Source organism: Homalodisca vitripennis, chromosome X (genome assembly GCF_021130785.1).
Source record: "Homalodisca vitripennis isolate AUS2020 chromosome X, UT_GWSS_2.1, whole genome shotgun sequence".
Classification (NCBI taxonomy): Eukaryota; Metazoa; Arthropoda; class Insecta; order Hemiptera; family Cicadellidae; genus Homalodisca; species Homalodisca vitripennis.
In genome coordinates, this window is record NC_060215.1 from 62,006,578 (window position 1) to 62,024,724 (window position 18,147).

At 31.3% G+C, this 18,147-nt stretch overlaps 1 protein-coding gene across 1 annotated transcript in view; it reads right to left on the minus strand.

The window, feature by feature from the left end:
- Window positions 1-17,083, minus strand: part of LOC124369062 (NADH dehydrogenase [ubiquinone] 1 alpha subcomplex subunit 8-like) — a 30,395-nt gene extending 13,312 nt beyond the window's left edge. Inside the window, 2 exon segments of the mRNA XM_046826771.1 lie at window positions 1,198-1,373; window positions 16,879-17,083. Coding sequence (XP_046682727.1) covers window positions 1,198-1,373; window positions 16,879-17,007 — 305 coding nt within the window. The 5' untranslated portion in view covers window positions 17,008-17,083.
- Between the last annotated feature and the right edge of the window lie 1,064 nt (window positions 17,084-18,147).

The following is an 18,147-nucleotide window of genomic DNA, read 5'->3' on the forward strand; positions in this document are numbered from 1 at the left end:
GTCTAGGTTTACGCATTTCATACTGGTTGTAACTAGGCATATACCTAGCTGTCACTGGTTTCTTTTTGTGATTAACCACCTTCCATTCAGAGTTATTAATAACTCGTTGTCCGTTTCACAAACTCTGATAGCCCCACCACTAGGCCTACGGAGATCCAGCTGCTTCCGAAGTCACATCAGCTTTGTCAGTGAGTGAATTATCGCTATTATCGTTTGAATTCAATTGTCCACACCAACATTATTGTCCAAAGCAACAGCATTGGATATTGCCTTCCGACCCCGACATATCGGTACATTCACCAGCTTCATCACAAATTGAACCTTGTGTTGAGAGGTTAACATTTTCGATTGCTAACCTTTTCAACAAGAAGTCATTCTTTCCTCAAGTTTTGAATTAATTCTCACTCACAATGTCCAACTGGTCTAAAATAAGTTTTAAATGCGGATTTAAACAGCCATTCTCACTTTCTGCCTGTACATTTTTCCGTTGACGAATCACCACTCAACACGAGCTCATTAACCTTCACCTTGCATGGTTCGCAGTACCACATTACTTTGCCGCTTAGATCAAGAAATTATTAAAATCTTCGCTTGACAATGTAGTACACTTAATATGGTACCATTTATTGCAAAAGCCATTACATTTAACACCCCCAGTTCTTTTTGTCACTTTATTTACACACACTCCACATACATCGTCCTTACCTCCCGCCGGCAGCCATCTTGCATTCAGGTTTAACAATGAATAATTTAACTTTAAAAAAATTGCAGTTTAGTAGTAAAGCGCCAAAACCTTCTTTCATTCCTACAGACACAAAACTTGGTTAGTTAGGAACTTGGTTGGTTAGTTGAACACCAAAGACAGTGCTTGAGTTTATCAGAAAAGAGTATATCCACAAGAAACTATGTTCTTACACTTTCTTTATACATTAGTGTCATAGTATGAGTGTAATAAAAACATGTTTTAAAAATTAATTTGAATTTTACCTATGATAGTCCCACAGACAAAGCATTAGAAACACCACAAATTATTATAGTGTTAGGAATCTAGAGTTAAAAAAATACTATTACACTTGATTGCACCCCCTTAAGCAGCCTTGAAAAATGTCATGGCAGAAACAGTGGTAATAGAAAGTACTTATTAAACACTCAGAGATGATAACAGTATAAAGAACTAAACAATGTCTTTGGACTTACGGTTCAAACTCATATCCTGGACTGCTTTTGTCTACACAGTTGTAGTAGTCAGTGAACTCTCTGAAGCAAGACTTCTTGACCTTGCGGAAAAACTCTAAGGAACAGCTGGTAACAGCTTTGCCTTCGTTGAGACATTTACGTGGATCTTTCAATTCTTTTCTGCATAACATGAATTCCTGAAAAATAAATTACTACTAAAAACTGATCTGTAATATTTTATTTGTGGTTTTTATACTGTGTAAATTACTGATAGTAATGAACCCTCTTAAATATTTGAATACAAAATAGAATTCTGCAGATGTAATGACTTCATAACATTCAACCATTTAGAATCTAAATAGAGGTTAAATATTTATAACACTTTCTTGTTTAGTTCAATGACTTGTGAATAGTTTTAGGCTAAAGTTAAGGTTAAAAGTTCAGGGAATCCGTAAATTTCACCTTACTTTCTCTGTTTAAAGGCATACTTTCTGTTCTTCTTTTATTTCCTTATACTTAAGTAAAGTATGCCTCTATACAAAGAAGTTAAGATAAAAGTTACTCTCAGAACAAACTTTAAAATTCTAATGAATACTAGTACTTTCTTTGTCTATAAACCTCCAGGGAATTTTCATACATACGAGGGTCGTCCACAAAGTAACCTCACCATACAAATTCAAGCACTTATCATATCTTTTAACAGTTTTTGAAATTCTGTCTTTAAAAAAATCTGCCTCCTGAGAACATAGCCAACCTGTTACAGCGTTTTGAAGCTCTTCATTACTTGCAAACCTCTGAGATGCAAGCCACTGCTTCAGATTCATGTACGGGAAAAGATGGAAATCACTGGGAGCCAAGTCCGGGCTGTAGGGGAGGTGGTCAAAAACATCCCATTTGAACTTTTCCAAAAGTTCTGTTGTTCTTTGAGCTGTATGAGGGCGGGCATTGTCATGGACAAACACAACACCAGATGTCAGAAAACCACAACGCTTGTTTTGAATCGCTTGTCGTAGCCGTTTTAAGGTTTCACAGTAAGCTGCAACTGTAATGGTCTTACCACACTCCATAAATTCAACGAGCAAGATGCCCTTAGCATCCCAAAAAACTGTAGCCATCAATTTTCTCGCTGAAAAAGATTGGCAAGCTTTCTTTGGCTTGCTTGGCGAAGTGGTATGACCCCATTGCATTGACTGTCTGTAACGATCCTGATCAAAAATGTTTCTCCTTCAATGTCATACCGAGTAAGAAGGTCTATGGCAGAACTCATTCTTTTCATTTTGTGATCATCGGTGAGCACTTTTGGAATCCAAGGAGAACAAAACTTGTGATAGCCTAGTTTTTCTGTCACTATCTCATGCACAAGACTTTGAGAAATTTCAGGAAAATGATCTGAAAGTTCTGAGATTGTGAAGCGACGGTTCTCACGAACTTTCTCATCCACTTCGTTCACCAAGTCATCACTGATGAGAGATGGCCTACCACTCCGGTCTTCATCGTGAACGTTCGTTCTTCCATTAAAAAAAAAACGAACCCATTGACGGACTACACCTTTGCTCATAATGTTTGGGCCATACACTGCACTCAATTCACGATGAATTTCAGCTGCTGTGTAACTTTTCGACCACAGAAATCTTATTACACCACGCACTTCACACTTGGCGGGATTTTCTATCACGGCACTCATGTTTTTACGTTGTAACAAAAGAACATGCGATCGCACGATGCTCTCCTTTCCACAGCTGAACGGCTGAGCGTACTGAACGGCTGCGCACACCGATGTGAGAATGGCGGTGCTACCCCCACTACTTATCGTGCCATGCCCAAACGGCAGTTACTTTATGGACGACCCTCGTAGAAGTTTTCACTGCCTTTATACATTTTATTTTCGCCAATAAACATGATAACAATTATCAGGCTTGAGTTATATTTCTGTAACACAAGTAAAATGGTGTCTTGGACTCTGCAAGCAAAGTCCAAGTTATTAGGCTGGTGTCAAATTATGGCACTCATTTTTCATTATATACTGGATGTTGTATTTAGCCATTTCTATATACTACTAATGAGATCAAAACAATCTAGGCTGAGACTTCATTTGGATCTACAAGCTTTAATTGAACTTTACACTAACTAATTTAAGTATCCTTTAAATAAATAATCAACATGGATACAAATGTGGTTGGCTGTTTAAAATTAGTTGGCTTACAGATGGTGAAAATGTACACACTCACTGGAATTTTAAAACAAAAACATTGCTATTCACAATAAAACAGGTTTTTAAAGTATAAATCATGACTTGTAAGATTAAATCTCTTGCGATATGATATGATATAATATGCTAAATTTTGTTAATATTAAAATTTCTACTGCTGTTTCAACTGTAACTTATTTTATCCTAAATTAGGTTATGTTACTTTGTAAATAAATTTAATGGGCTAGAAGTAAGAAACTTAATTAAAATGTGTACAGAAGTCTATAACAATATGTTTGTATATTGACCAAAATATGGAATTTCGGATAAAAATTCAAAATATTAAAAACAAAACACTAGCATAGTATTTGGGTGTGTACAAAGTATACTCAAATGCAAACTTCAGTTCTTAAAAATCAGTTCTTACTTTACACATACATACACATAGAAAACACATTTTCACATAAAAACTCTGTTTGCTCAAATTATCCTAAACCTGATAACCAATATCTAATTTCTTATTCCTATCACAATATCCTCTACTCTTATTGAAGGTGAAAGTAAATAATTAAGAAGAAATTAACAATGCTTACATTAAATGCTCACATTTATTACATGAAATTTCAAATTTAATAGTTTTAAGGAAAGAAGAGGGGGAAATGAGAGTGGAGAATAACTTAAAACTGTTTAATGGTAGTAATTATAAAATGATTTCTCAAGTAAAAGGTATTGATAAGACAAGATTAAAAACACTAAGAATACTGTTTTCAAACACTTTATACCTTATAATGTATAAGAAATGTATGTGCCATTATTACAAAAATTATCTCCAAGCTATTCATGACCCCTGAAATTAGAAACATAGAAAAAAAAACATCTTTTCAAACTACATTAAAAATAACATCCATCCTTTTTATTCACTTGGAGAGTTTTTTGAAAGTTAGAGCACAATTCAGTAATTTTGTAGGCTTATTTTATGTCATTTGTTGACTAAATAATATTCTTTAAACTGTGTAAATTTATAATAAGTTTGTTTTATTGTATTAGCATAATACTGTACACAGCTACTATTTGATCCATATTTTTCCATGTGTATACAGTGATGAATAAAAATATTTGATTTTGAACAACCAAGCAAAAGAAGTGAAGGAGCAATTGAGTGACCTGAGTATTGGAATCCTCCAAGCCGAAGAATAAACTAAGAATAATCCTTCACGATCGAGAGGCCATAGATGTAGCCACAACTTCTTTTTTGTTAAGCTCAGGTTTAGTCTCAGGTGGTTATCCTCTCAGCTCGCCGGCCAACTGTGTTCTGTGTTATCACACTGTGCTTGCTTAACCATGTACACTTACTCAGATTCAAATATCTGTATTTGACCTTTAGCTCTATAAATTACTGAGATTTAAATTAAATTCTCGAATAATTTATTATGTTTATTAACTTAAAATTGAAATTTTATCGATTTATTAACCTCAAGATTGAAATTGTATCGATCGGTTATTTATGGCATTATTTGCTTATAAACAAACTAAGCAATATGCAATATAATAGGTTGATCTGTTTTAAAAGCATTTTTATTCGCGGGATAAAAATACAATCTGTCTCAATCAAGTCTCTAGTATCAACAGAATTTTATCTCATTTCCATATTTTGAGCTTCATCTCCACCATAAACACAAGTATTTTAATAAATAAATAAGATACATTATGGCAGCTACAGTGACACTGACAGTCGGATAAAAAATATTTCTCAACGATTTGTACTACGGTATTTCCTGCAAGTAGAGAAATATTAATTTAGTCACTTATTTGGCTGATAGTTTGCAGCACTTTCCAACCACAACTGGATAAGGACTGAACTTAATAACTGCGCAATATAGTGGGCCACACTTATTGGCCTAGCGAGCTGAACACCAAAGTGAGGGCCACTAGATGTGGCCCACTGAGAGCATGGTCATAAATCACTTATTTGAAGCAGAGAACATCCCCCATGGCCACATTTGTCATCTGGCGATATGAGAGGACGATCATATGAATTTGATGCTGATCGCAAAGGGTTAAAAAAACTCAGTTTTTTAATATTTCTAATGTATTACTAGTCTCCTATTTACAATGAAAGAATTGTGCTGACCTAATTACAGAGGCAATATATGGGAATAGTACCTGAATTGTGCTGTCTTCTCCTCTAGGTTAATATACGAAGCAATGTCAATAAAAGGCATTCGTTTTTTAAAATTCTGCTTGAAGTAAGAAATGTAATGAGCAACATTTTATATTAATCTATTTAATAAATCACTGATCTACTATGCAAATAAATTACTTTTTTAAACATCTTTTATTTATTGACTTATGGATGCATTCTGATATTTTGCTACCTGATACTACAGAATTTCAACGCATATTCAAATAAATTAAGATAAAATAAGGCATAAATATTTTATATCACTGATTTATCTAGACTAGTAGACTTTTTATATTATAATTGTTTAAAACTCATTTTCATTATCCAATAAATGTAAATTGTATTTAATTATTTACTTATTCTAAATGTTATAATTTTGTGAAAACTTGTAAAATTGTATGTTTGAGGCCTAGAGGATGTTTTAGATACTTGACATTTGAGTTGACAGGTGCTGTAGGTCTGTAAGATAATGGGTGGTTAAGATGAAAGAGTAGACGAGAACCACTAAAAAATAAATATTTCACAAGATCTGTTAGGTGAATTATTACATTATTCTGATTCATATACTATACAATATCTTGGTTTTAACACTGTTGACTGCTGGTTCATACTAAGTGATCTTGACTAATAGTAACAGTATGCGAGATGATATTATGTCTACCGCAGTCAACATATTTAATACCAACAACTGTTACGAATCATTTACCACAAATATAATGCTGATTAATAGTTTTAATTTAAAAACAGTTGTTACAAATTGAATTTCCCAAGTAACACATTTGGTTTTCAATATTAATCAATCACAGTTATAATCACACCAACATTGATGAGCAATTGCATGAAATTTGGCCCTTGATAACTAACTCCTCGAGAGAGGTCTGGATACACACGATGGACCAGGTTACACATCAGAATTCTCAATTTAGAATTGATATTGGCATCTGCAATGTATTCAGTCATTGCCAGACAGAACTAACGATTTGTACATTGTTCCCTTTCTTTAATCCCAACCTACCCACCTACTGTAATGTGGTATGGATTAGCACCAAGTAGAGTAAATATTACTACATAAATGTGTACCAACATAAATTCCTGTAAATGAAAGCTTAACTTCTTAACCCGTGAGAGGTCCCCTTGTTAGATGGCACCTAACAAACATAGTTGATCTGATGAAATTTTTTATTAAATGATAAATCCATCCGATACTTCACAAGTGTCTCACTGGACTAAATGACACATCCTTTTCCGTCAAACACGGTATAATTCATCCATAGCCGTGTCTGTGGTGGAAGAGGGAATCCCACCCTGCGCGCTTTGTTAGTTGCCATCTCGACACAGGACCAACAACGTTAGTCCAGTTGTTAGATGGCATCTACATATGTGACCGATCCCATTAGTGTTTTGTGTTAGTGCAAGAGTGTTAGTGTCAATACATTTAGTTCAAAACATTTTAGTGTGTGTTTTTGTAACAGACATTATCGTTGATTATTAATTTTATTTAGTTTGTTAATATTATAATTTAAATGGCCAATTATTCGGATAGCAATATTCTTAGTTGAATTGATGAGGTTAAAGAAGATTGTTCCCCCATTTATGGTAGTGACAATGAATCTTAGAGAGGTTTGACCTCGGAAATATTTAAAAAAACCTCATTGTTTTAAGATCACCTTAGGAAATCTGTTCCTTTGAAATGTGATTATTTAAAGTTTTTTTTTTCAATTCTAAACCACAACTCTGTCTATAAATAAGAAGACACACAATATGCAGTAGCCAACAATAGATGTTCAGTGCCCAGCTAACTGCCATCTATCGCAGAATGAAATTTGCATGCAATCAATAGATGCGCATAGAAGTCCTGGTGGTTACATCAAGCTCTACAATTACCCCCAACCAACCTAGCTTTTAGCTTTTTGTACAAACAAGTAGCCAATCCTAAATTTATAATTTATGTTATTTTATTTAGATAAATTTACTATGATAACAGTAAAAATAGTTACAGATATGCAAGCTGTTGCGTCAGTATATAAATATTACAAGAATTATAATAGTATCTTGGGTATTAGTTTAAAAATCTACTTTTACATACAATGTTTGTTACATTTTGACCAAAAATTCAACTGAAAGCAATAAAAACCAGATTTCGTAGACAAATCTTATTTTTATTTAATGTCTAGAAGTCAGTTTTGTATTTAAACTTATTATTAATTACGAATAGTACCATTATTGTAATTTTGTGTTCTTATTTTAAGTATAGACAAGATCACTTTTTAAATTTTGTTCATTTCATTCATTGTACCTGATCATATATATAAAAGAAAGGTATTTGTACTTTATTAATTAAAAATAAACAAGAAGACTTTTACAGGTGAACCTTATGTCTTAAAGTTGGAGTATAAAGTTGTACTTGTAGTACACTACATTTTAATGTAGCAGTAAGCTTAAATATGTATTTAACTGCCTTTACCAAAAATAGCCACTTATATTATGCATGCTAAAAAAATATGATAGTATACTGCAAATGCCAAATACAACAACTGCTTATCAAATTTCCTCTCCACCTAAATACAATGGCTTTTGTTGTTCTATGATAAAACCTATTTACAACAAACCAATGTATTATGAGATGGTACAGGATTATGGCACTATCCCATTTTGGTGTTTTTGATAGGTACCAGAAATCATTAATGGGGTAATCACTTTGACTAAAACCTTGGTGAAAGGGTCACATATTATACAACAAAGGTTTTCAAAGACTCACATTAATTAAGCTAAATGATAATAAAACATGTAAATCTAAGAATTTCTGTAACAAACAAAGTAAATATACTGAATTACAATACACAGTTTAAATACTGTCATCAAACACATATATAAATTACTGAATTCAAGACATTTTTATTTAAAAATGAATCTTTGTTATAGCATAAGAAAACTGAAACTATTATAATGTTATTGTTTGTAATCAAACCATACTTATACAAATATATCTAAAAAATTAGATATTCATATTAACTAACAAGTATGAAACTCATAAATTAAAATAAATAATAATTGAATATAACATTTTAACACATCTGAAAGTAATAAACTACTATTATTTAAATTAACGAAATATTATCATAATGCTTGAACTATCCAGTCCAGATATTATTATTGGACAGTTCAAACATACCAACTCTATAATATTAGGAAGGAGAAAAAAATTCTTTAATAATAAAAACATTTCTTTTTTTGCATTTCAAAGATATTTTTTAAAACAATGGTAACGTTTATTTTTGTTACCCCTTTTGATAAATAATCACAGGGAGATTAGTTTTGGGTTCTTTCGTTTCTTAAATTTTTATAGTCATTGCCCTTTATGATAACTTCTCTGAAGAAAGAAAATGCAGAATCATCAGAAAAAAGATAATTACATATTTTTAATAAAAAGTTTTGTAAGGAAAACTTTTGTTACAAACCTATCATTCCTTTCGGTCATCCTTTGAAGGATAATATAAAAAATATCTTATTTGATCAGTAAGGGCTGGATTACAAGATGTCTCCAAAATTCTGTTTTAAATGCCTACTCCACTCATCAGAAAGAGGTAAACTAAAATTCTTTCTGTTTTTTTGTCTTCATAGCAGGTCTTCTTAAAGGGTTGTGACCAAAAATTAGTTTCAACATTTTTAAAAACAATTCCAACCAACCGATTGTGCCACCTTATTCTCTAGTTAAAAAGTTAAAGTGTGCATAACAATAAATAATCTCAAAGTTTTAACATTTTATACTATATGGTAATAGATTATTCCTAAATTGTGGTTGGACAAACATCATAACCTAGCCTACCAAGTCTATGGAAATGTCAATTAAGAAATAGAAAAGATATGCAAATTGTCTTGTGGTATAAATTATAGCATAATATTATATACTCAAAACATGAATGAAATTTTGAATTCTATCAAATCTAATTAAATTTATGTTATGTAAGAAGTTATTGTTTATGCTAGATAGCTTTTGTATTGGATGATTGCTTAATAGGGGCACTGGAATAATTTTTAAAACTCTCACAACTGGTTTAAGTAAACAAACAACTATGATTTTTACAGTTTGTTATGCTATAATAAACAATCTGTGAACAAATACTGCTCCAGGGAAAGTAAAGGGTAGCTTCTATAAAATTAATAACATATATTGTGGTTTATATTCTTCCTGGTAACCTATTTTTTAGTTCTGTTTAACAAAGTTTAACAAATACAGAACATAATAAATGCAGTAAACACATATATGTTTAATTTTATGTAAAAAAACATCATATTTTAATTGTTTTAATTATTCAGCCTGTTTGTAATCTTTTATCTATTTATAAATTGGTTATATAATTCTAATCTCACCACGACAGAATGCACATTGTGTAATATTGTTTCTAGCTTTTTTTTAACACCTAGCAAATGATTATAACAATCGCTGATATTACCAATGTTTGATAGCATAACTATTAAAAACATACTCCAATGCTTATGTTATGTATTGTCCATTTTAAGGTTGTAACGATTTTCTACAATTGTTATTTCTTTAATATTGCCATTGATAAAAATTGTATGAAATTAAAATAAAACCTCTGTTAATATAAATATATTCTGACTGTAAAATTTTGTTGAACCATATGCAAAGGATTGGTCAAACTGGTTACTGATGAAATGATGATGTCACTCAATTTAGACATGTAGCTGAGAGAATCAGCTAATGGCATGATAATTAAAATTAAAATATATCTCATACATGGAATTTTAAAATATTTATTTTAATCCTTTAAGTCCCGAGTTTGGGTGCTGTCACCCAGTACTGCTGCCAGGTGTTTTTCCTTAGCACACAGCTGCTCCAATCAGCATACATTCAGCGTGTTTCTTGTTCACCATGATCAACTTCAGCAAATCTTCATTTACCAAACTGCCACCAGAATCACCAGATTCACTTAAGATTGTGGTTAATAAATTTAGTCCAGATTTAGATCAGAAAAGTTACACTGCTGAATGCTTAACTCACAACAACGCATCTGGACAAATCTAAAATTTGATAAAATAACATTGTTCTTACTACAAATAATTACTGCCATACTGACAAAACAAACCAAAAAATTACAAGGGTTTAAGAAAACTAGACAAAAATAACGCACTGTTTCTAATGTCCAGGTAAACATCACCATGTGCTTTTGTGATAGTTCCTTAGTTGACTGTCAGAGTGCAGTAGCAATTAAACATTACTACTATGGATTTGTAGTAGTTCAAATAAATATTACTAACTCGTACAATGTGTATCATCTTACAGCTGCCAAGCGTCGCATAGTGAAGCAGCTGTTTAGCATGTGATAACATAAACGTGGCAGTTGAGCGCAAAGTGGAATTGCCCATATTAAAAAGGGCATGGCAGTTAGCATGTTCACATCAATGTGGGGCTCTAGAGCCCTACTCACTCTTTCTTATAACCCAGCATGGGGTAGAGACCAATGTGTCTCTAAATTGAGGTTTCTCCAACAAAATAGTTAAACATTATCTGCCACTTTAATTGAACTGTCTACAGCATGTGACAGTATATTTCATGATTTGCTTTTAAGAAAACTCCACTGTTATGGTATATAAAGTAAAGAGTTAAAATTGATGACCTCCTATCCAAAAATAATAGAAGGCAAATGGTAGCTTAAAATTCTTGTGTATATGAGTTTAAAACCATTAAAAAAAATGTCCCTCAAGGCTCTGTCCTTGAGTCTTTTTTGTTTATTATAGCCATAAATGATTTTGCATTTAATGTACCCTGTATGTCTGTCTTAATACAACCTTACTCAATTTTGGAAAAGATTTAACTATCTTTGACATTGTGCAGAGTAATGGTATGAGAGTTGCTTTTGATTGGTTTAGGGCAAATCACCTAAATATAAACACTAATGAAACTGAAAATATTTTATTTTAGTTTAAGCTCTGCTGTAACAAATAAAAGTGGCTCAGTTAAGTTGTTGCGAGTTCACTTGGATGACAGGCTAAGTTGGGATACTAGGTAGTTTATGTACGAAGCTATCTAGGGTTACTTATCTATTACGTAGGTTAGGTTTATTTGTAAATATGTATATTTGTTATTAATATCATATTTGCCTTTTTCACTCACTTCTGTCATATGAAATAATTCTGTGGGGCAATAGTAGTGGAGCCCAAAGAGATTTCCTAGGGCATAAGCAAGCTTTACAGTTGATCAAGATTGTGAAGGATAAGGAATCTTATAGACAATTTTTTAAAGAGTTCTTAATAATGACTGTACCTCTATTTATATATACACGCACGCACGCACGCACGCACGCACGCACGACGCACACGCACACACACACACACACACACACACACACACACACACACACACACATATAGTTAAAGAAAATCTGAATGAATATGAAATGTGTCACAACATCCAACTCTATAACACAAGGGCCAAATATATGTTGAATTTAATTCCTGTAAGATTTGAGAAATTAAAAATAAGTCACTGCTTTATGGCGGGTCAACTTTTCAATGAGTTACCTGATAGTGCACAAATAATTATTTCTACTCTCCATGAATCCCCTAAAATTGTCCCAAATTACCAAGCTTATGTTAAAATAAAAAGCCATTAGTTACAGAGTGCATGCACTATAGACACCAACAGTTTTAGTGAAAATGTCTATGCTCATCCTGTACAGCTGTGTTGGCTATATAAGTGTTTACCCATCCATTGTTTCTTTACTTAACCCTCCAGCTGGTATGAAACGAATTTTCGTCGCCAAAGGCCCGTCCGATTTGGCAACGACGAATATTCGTCGCCAAAGTAGACATGTACAGTTATTGAAATTTTAGGCAATTAAGGTCATATAAATGATTTTTATTTGATATATTCTGGAACAGCATTAACTATAATACCGATTTACTGTTCTTACTTCGATTATTGTACATATGTAAATGAGGTAAGATTAAAATTTATTATTTTATTTTTTTTTTATCTGTCATACTTATATAAGTAAAAATGCAGTCATGAGATTATGTTTACCCACGAAAAATAATATTTATTTAGAAATCTACGCATTTTTGAAAAAAAGTACATACGCGTGATTTTTCATACAAAGCCCTGTAACACATATGTTTTTAGGTAAAAGTTAAAATAATTATACATTTTTGGAATCAGGACAAAATTTTGAATAATTTATACATTTACAGTTTTGATGTAAAGCTTATTGCTAAGCAGTTACACAACAGAATATTTACAAAAATAATGTCCAAAAAAATCTTTTCTTACATTTTGTAAAAAAAAAAACAAAAATATGTTTCCATGGAAACAATAAGATATTGTTATTATAATGCTCTCCATATAGTTGTGAATACATTGACGTATAATAGTTTATATTTGGACTAACAATTATGAAATGTGATAAATTATAAGAAACGTCTGCGAGGCTGTTAAAATAGAGCCGCCAGTACAGAGTGACACCATTGCCAGTTCTAGGGTTAAACATTGTTTAAAGCTGTGTGAATATGTATGCCTAACCATCCCATAAGTGCCATGTGCCCCATAAGACCGTTGTATAGTGGCATCACTGCATATAGTTACATATTTACATACTTCCAGTTTTGTAACATTTGAAGGAGTAAATATTATCCAATTTCAGCAAAATTCACATGATTGCAAAGAGAAAAACCTTCTCATAGTATCTGACAGTTAAATTTGTTAATTTTTAACAAATAATAAGAGTTCATTATTATAATAGTTTTCTTTTATTATAAATTTGTCAATTGTCTACTGTAATACATACACAAATACATACATTTGTCAAAAAAAATATTATTTAAAGATAGATTTCAGAGTTATTATTAAATTAAATAAGTTAGTTGAAACTACTTATTTACACCACATTTATAAGTAATATAAAAACAAATGTTAAAACTATACTTTTTGGTCATAGGACAAAAATGGTACTTTTGAGGTCAGCACAGAATAAAGCATATAATATTCTGATACCTGATTTATAAATTTCAATGGTATCTTTTTCAACAAAATCTGTCAATGCATAAGCGAACACGACCACTTTAAAGGTGCATTTGCACAAGCCTGGAACAACAATCAGCTGATACCTCTCAACAGTTACATGTAGCCTATGTTGTTCCCTTGTGCAAGTGTACATTTTAAGCAGTCGTGGTCACTTATGCGTTGACGTATTTCATTGAGAAAAGTACCATTGGAATTGTTATAAAAATTATAAACTAGTTGGTAACTTGTACATTTTTATAACTATACAGCTTTTTTATTTGAATTAAAATTTTTTTAACAGGCACCACTTTAGTAATATCACGCCAATACTTTTTTCAAAATTTTGCTCTTATTTATTAATACATATGTGCAAGATTTGGTATACATAGCTTTTCTAGTACTAGAAATGTGAAATTTTTTATGAAAAATATAAAATTGTGGCTAGCAGATAAATTACACATTCCTCAAAATTTGTTTATACATCTTGGGCACATTTTTTATTTGGAATGATGAGTACTGTTAGCCAAAGAAATTTGTGACACCATGTAGCCTATGCACACAACAAAATGATATCTTTGCAAATGCTTTTTTATAGAATAGGCTCTATATATATATATATATATATATATATATATATATATATATATATATATATATATATATATGATTGTCACACAAATACTTATTGATCTTTTTTAAAAGTTAATTCTTATTCTGGTAGAAGGGGGGGGATATAGCCTACCCACCTTATTTCAAAATGGACTAACATTAATATTTTTAACCAGACTACATGGCATTACTGTACTTGTTTTTGCATATGCTAATAAACAAAATAAACCTTCACTTTCATAGTTTTCATAATAATAGATAAAACCAAAATGGTTTCTCCTAAAATAACTCACAACCCATATTTACTAAAACAAAGTCTATATCAATATTTATACTTATTTATGACAAATGTTATTTTAACAAAATGCAACTAAATTAGGCCTATTGATCTCAGTATTTTCACTCAGAGAATCTGATACATTGCCATTTTTTAAGCAAAATTATTAGTTAACTCACCAAATTATTCCTTTGTAGATACTGTTTTATAACATACAAGAAGTTTGAAACAAGATTTTATTCATTCAAAATAAAGAAAAATAAAATGTAAGTAGTAAATGTTATTTCAAATTTTAACCTAAAAAATTACCTTTTTAAAACATTTTTATTAAAAAAAACTGTCTGCTCATATTAAAGATCAAGACCCAAACTTTAAAATAAAACACAAACCAGCATATTATTTTTTATACTTTGTAAAAAAAGGTACATCAAACTTGTTAAATTTAACATGAGCGAGATAGGGCCATCCGACTCCCCTTAATGCACTATATCTTTGTAAACGTAAATGTGGCAAAGTGTTTGGTATAATTTGTGGCCAGTAAAACTGAGAAGTGAATATCCGCACTATATGGACATCGGTAGCACCAATTGTAAGACATTCAAACTTTATGGACATTTGGGTAAGAACAAATGTAAGTAAAGGCAAAAATAAATTTGTTCCCTAATTTCAATTAAGAACAAATAGAATCTAGGCTAATTAAAACTAGAAAACACTAAGAATTAGGCCTACTAGAAGCCTCCCTTCCCTCAACTGATGAAAAAATAAAATAAAACCATCTTACTAATAGCTTACATATTTACAGTACACACAATTCTAAGATTTTCAGTTAAAAGAAAACTCAAATTTATTGATGCTGCAAGAGATGATAATTTGTATTGCTAACTTTCACCTAACCCTAAGAAAGTTATATTCAGATCAATAGTGGGTGGATTCAGGTGTCATATCCCATGATTAAGATACCGTAACAATTAACTCTGATATCATAATTTGAAGGATTTGTTATGATAGGAGAGAGAATGTGAAGTGAGGTTGCCTAAATTTGACTAGGAGTTAACAATAATATATGGGCCTAGTACACTGCAAAAAATGATGCAATTTCCATCAGTCTAATAATGTCAAACATAAAATAGTCTAGGTTCTTAAAATACAAATTCTAAACATATTTTGCCTCCAACCATAGAAATTTGAAAATATTTCATGACTATAATAACACTATTAATGTAGAATTTTGTTTTCTTCAGCTTTGATGCTGGAGCAAAAATAATGGTATCAATTTACAATAACGTGACCATGGAAAGGTATGTTCATTTTTTTTTCCTGAAAACTACAATTTTTCCTGAAAACAATAGTGAAGAAAAAATTCGTCGGCAACGAAAATCAAAGGAGTTACGATTTTTTGAAATCCTCTGAAAACTCTGTTTTTGACAGTACCTCTGGCTGAAATGATGCTGACTAGTACGTTAATCCTGTCAACGATGCCTGCCCGCTGCGCACTGCTTGCTCTTTTAGAAAAAAAAATTAACTCGAGCTTGCAAAAGTCGAATCCCAGATCACGTAATGCCCCTGCTCCTTAACCCTCAAGTGTTGTTCGACAAAATTTTGTCGGTTATTTTCCATCCTGAACGCAATAATGCCCGAAAGGCATCAATATAATACAATAATATACTTTCCCCCCAGTTTATATGCACCTGCGATAATAATACTTGTCTATAAATGCCCAACCCCAGGAAAAAAGTCCATTTTCCATGGTCACGCTATTGTAAATAAATACCAAAATAATAATATATAGATATATCTTTTTTCTAAAATAAAGTTTTCGGTATTTATTTACAATACCGTGACCATGAAAAATGGACTTTTTTTCATGGATTGGGCATTTATAGCCAAGTATTATTATCACAGGTGCATATAAACTGGGAGGAAAGTATATCATTGTATTATATTGATGCCTTTCGGGCATTATTGCATTAAAGATGGAAAATAACCGACAAAATTTTGTCGAACAACACTTGGAGGGTTAAGGGTCAGGGGCATCACGTGATCTGGGATTCGAATTTTGCAAGCTCGAGTTAATTTTTTTTCTAAAAGAGCAAGCAGTGCGCAGCACTGCGCAGCGGGCAGGCCATCGTTGACAGGATTAACGTCATAATTTCAGTAAAATTGCCAGAGGTACTATCAAAAACAGAGTTTTCAGAGGATTTCAAAAAATCGTAACTCCTTTAATTTTCATTGCCGACGAATTTTTTCTTCACTATTGTTTTCAGGAAAACTTGTAGTTTTCAGGAAAAAAAAAATGAACATACCTTTCCATGGTCACGATATTGTAAATTGATACCAAGTTTTCTTATAGTAGAAAATAATAAATACATATCTATATAATTAACATTAAAATGACCTCTGCCTAAGGTTTAAATAATAAAACTTACATTGTTAATATCTTCACAATATTTCCCCAAATGAAAAGAAGCTGCTCTTAAAACTACTCCACTGACATTTACTTCTTGAACAGTTAATTCTTCATCAGAAGGTATAGTTATATTATTAGTAATAACCATTTTACAACTTTTGTTAATTTGCACTTTTAGGTTGGAGTTGATATCTCAACCGTCTTCTTCTTCTTCCAATCTCAATTCCCACAATTCAATGAGAACATCTGTGAAATTCACGAAATGATCTGAGCACAGGTCCACAGGATAAATTTGTATTAATTGTTTGCATAAAGTCATAGATTTTTGTCATAAAGCTTCTCCGTTTTATATATAGATATACACGAACAGTCAAAGTTACAGTACTGTTATGTAACAGACTATGAGAAGATGTTGTATCCAATACTAAAATCAGAGTAGGTTAGTATTTATAGATCTTTTACACTTGTTATTCATTCTTCGTTTTTTGCATTATTTATTTTAAAATATTTTATTAGCTCTGTTATTCATTTATACATTTCTTTATTCTTTTCTTTACACTTATCCATTTCTAGTTTTCTGCACTGTTACTTATTTATGAATAGTTTATTTGCATTGTTATTTATTTCTAGATCGTTTATTTTCATTTTGATATGGCTGTTATTTTATTCTTATTTAACCATAGAACGTGTCACATAATGCGGTGTACATGTATATTACTGTAGTCAAATAATTTTCTCATTTATTATTTATCATTACCGTTGTATTCATTATAATTTATACATATTTTATAAATTTTTAATTATGTCTAGGAATAAAAAGTCCAGTTACATGTTTGGTTTGTCCCTGTGACGTTAAGCACTGTAGTAATTAGCTGCCTTGCAATATGTTTATAATTATAAATTGGTCTTTGACCGTTGGAAGGAAATAAAATAAAATAAATCAGATGCTACTTGAAACGAGGTGTTCAACGGCAACGAAATATACAATAACATTATAAATGAATTAAAGAAAAGTATTTAATATAATACTGTATATGATGTTTAACATGTTATATTAAGTAAAATATGATAACAAAAATACTCAACATTAAAAATGTAATTCATAAAACTGAGGTGATTGCAATAAAATAAAAATGAATTATAAATATTAATAAAACATTTAGCGCAGTAGCGCTATTTATGTATTGACGACCAAAACTAGCCTTAACTAACAAAATTTAGGCATCCAACTGTAGTTGGTATTGAATTTTAATATAATTGTAAATATTTGTTCTGTACTTTCGAAAAT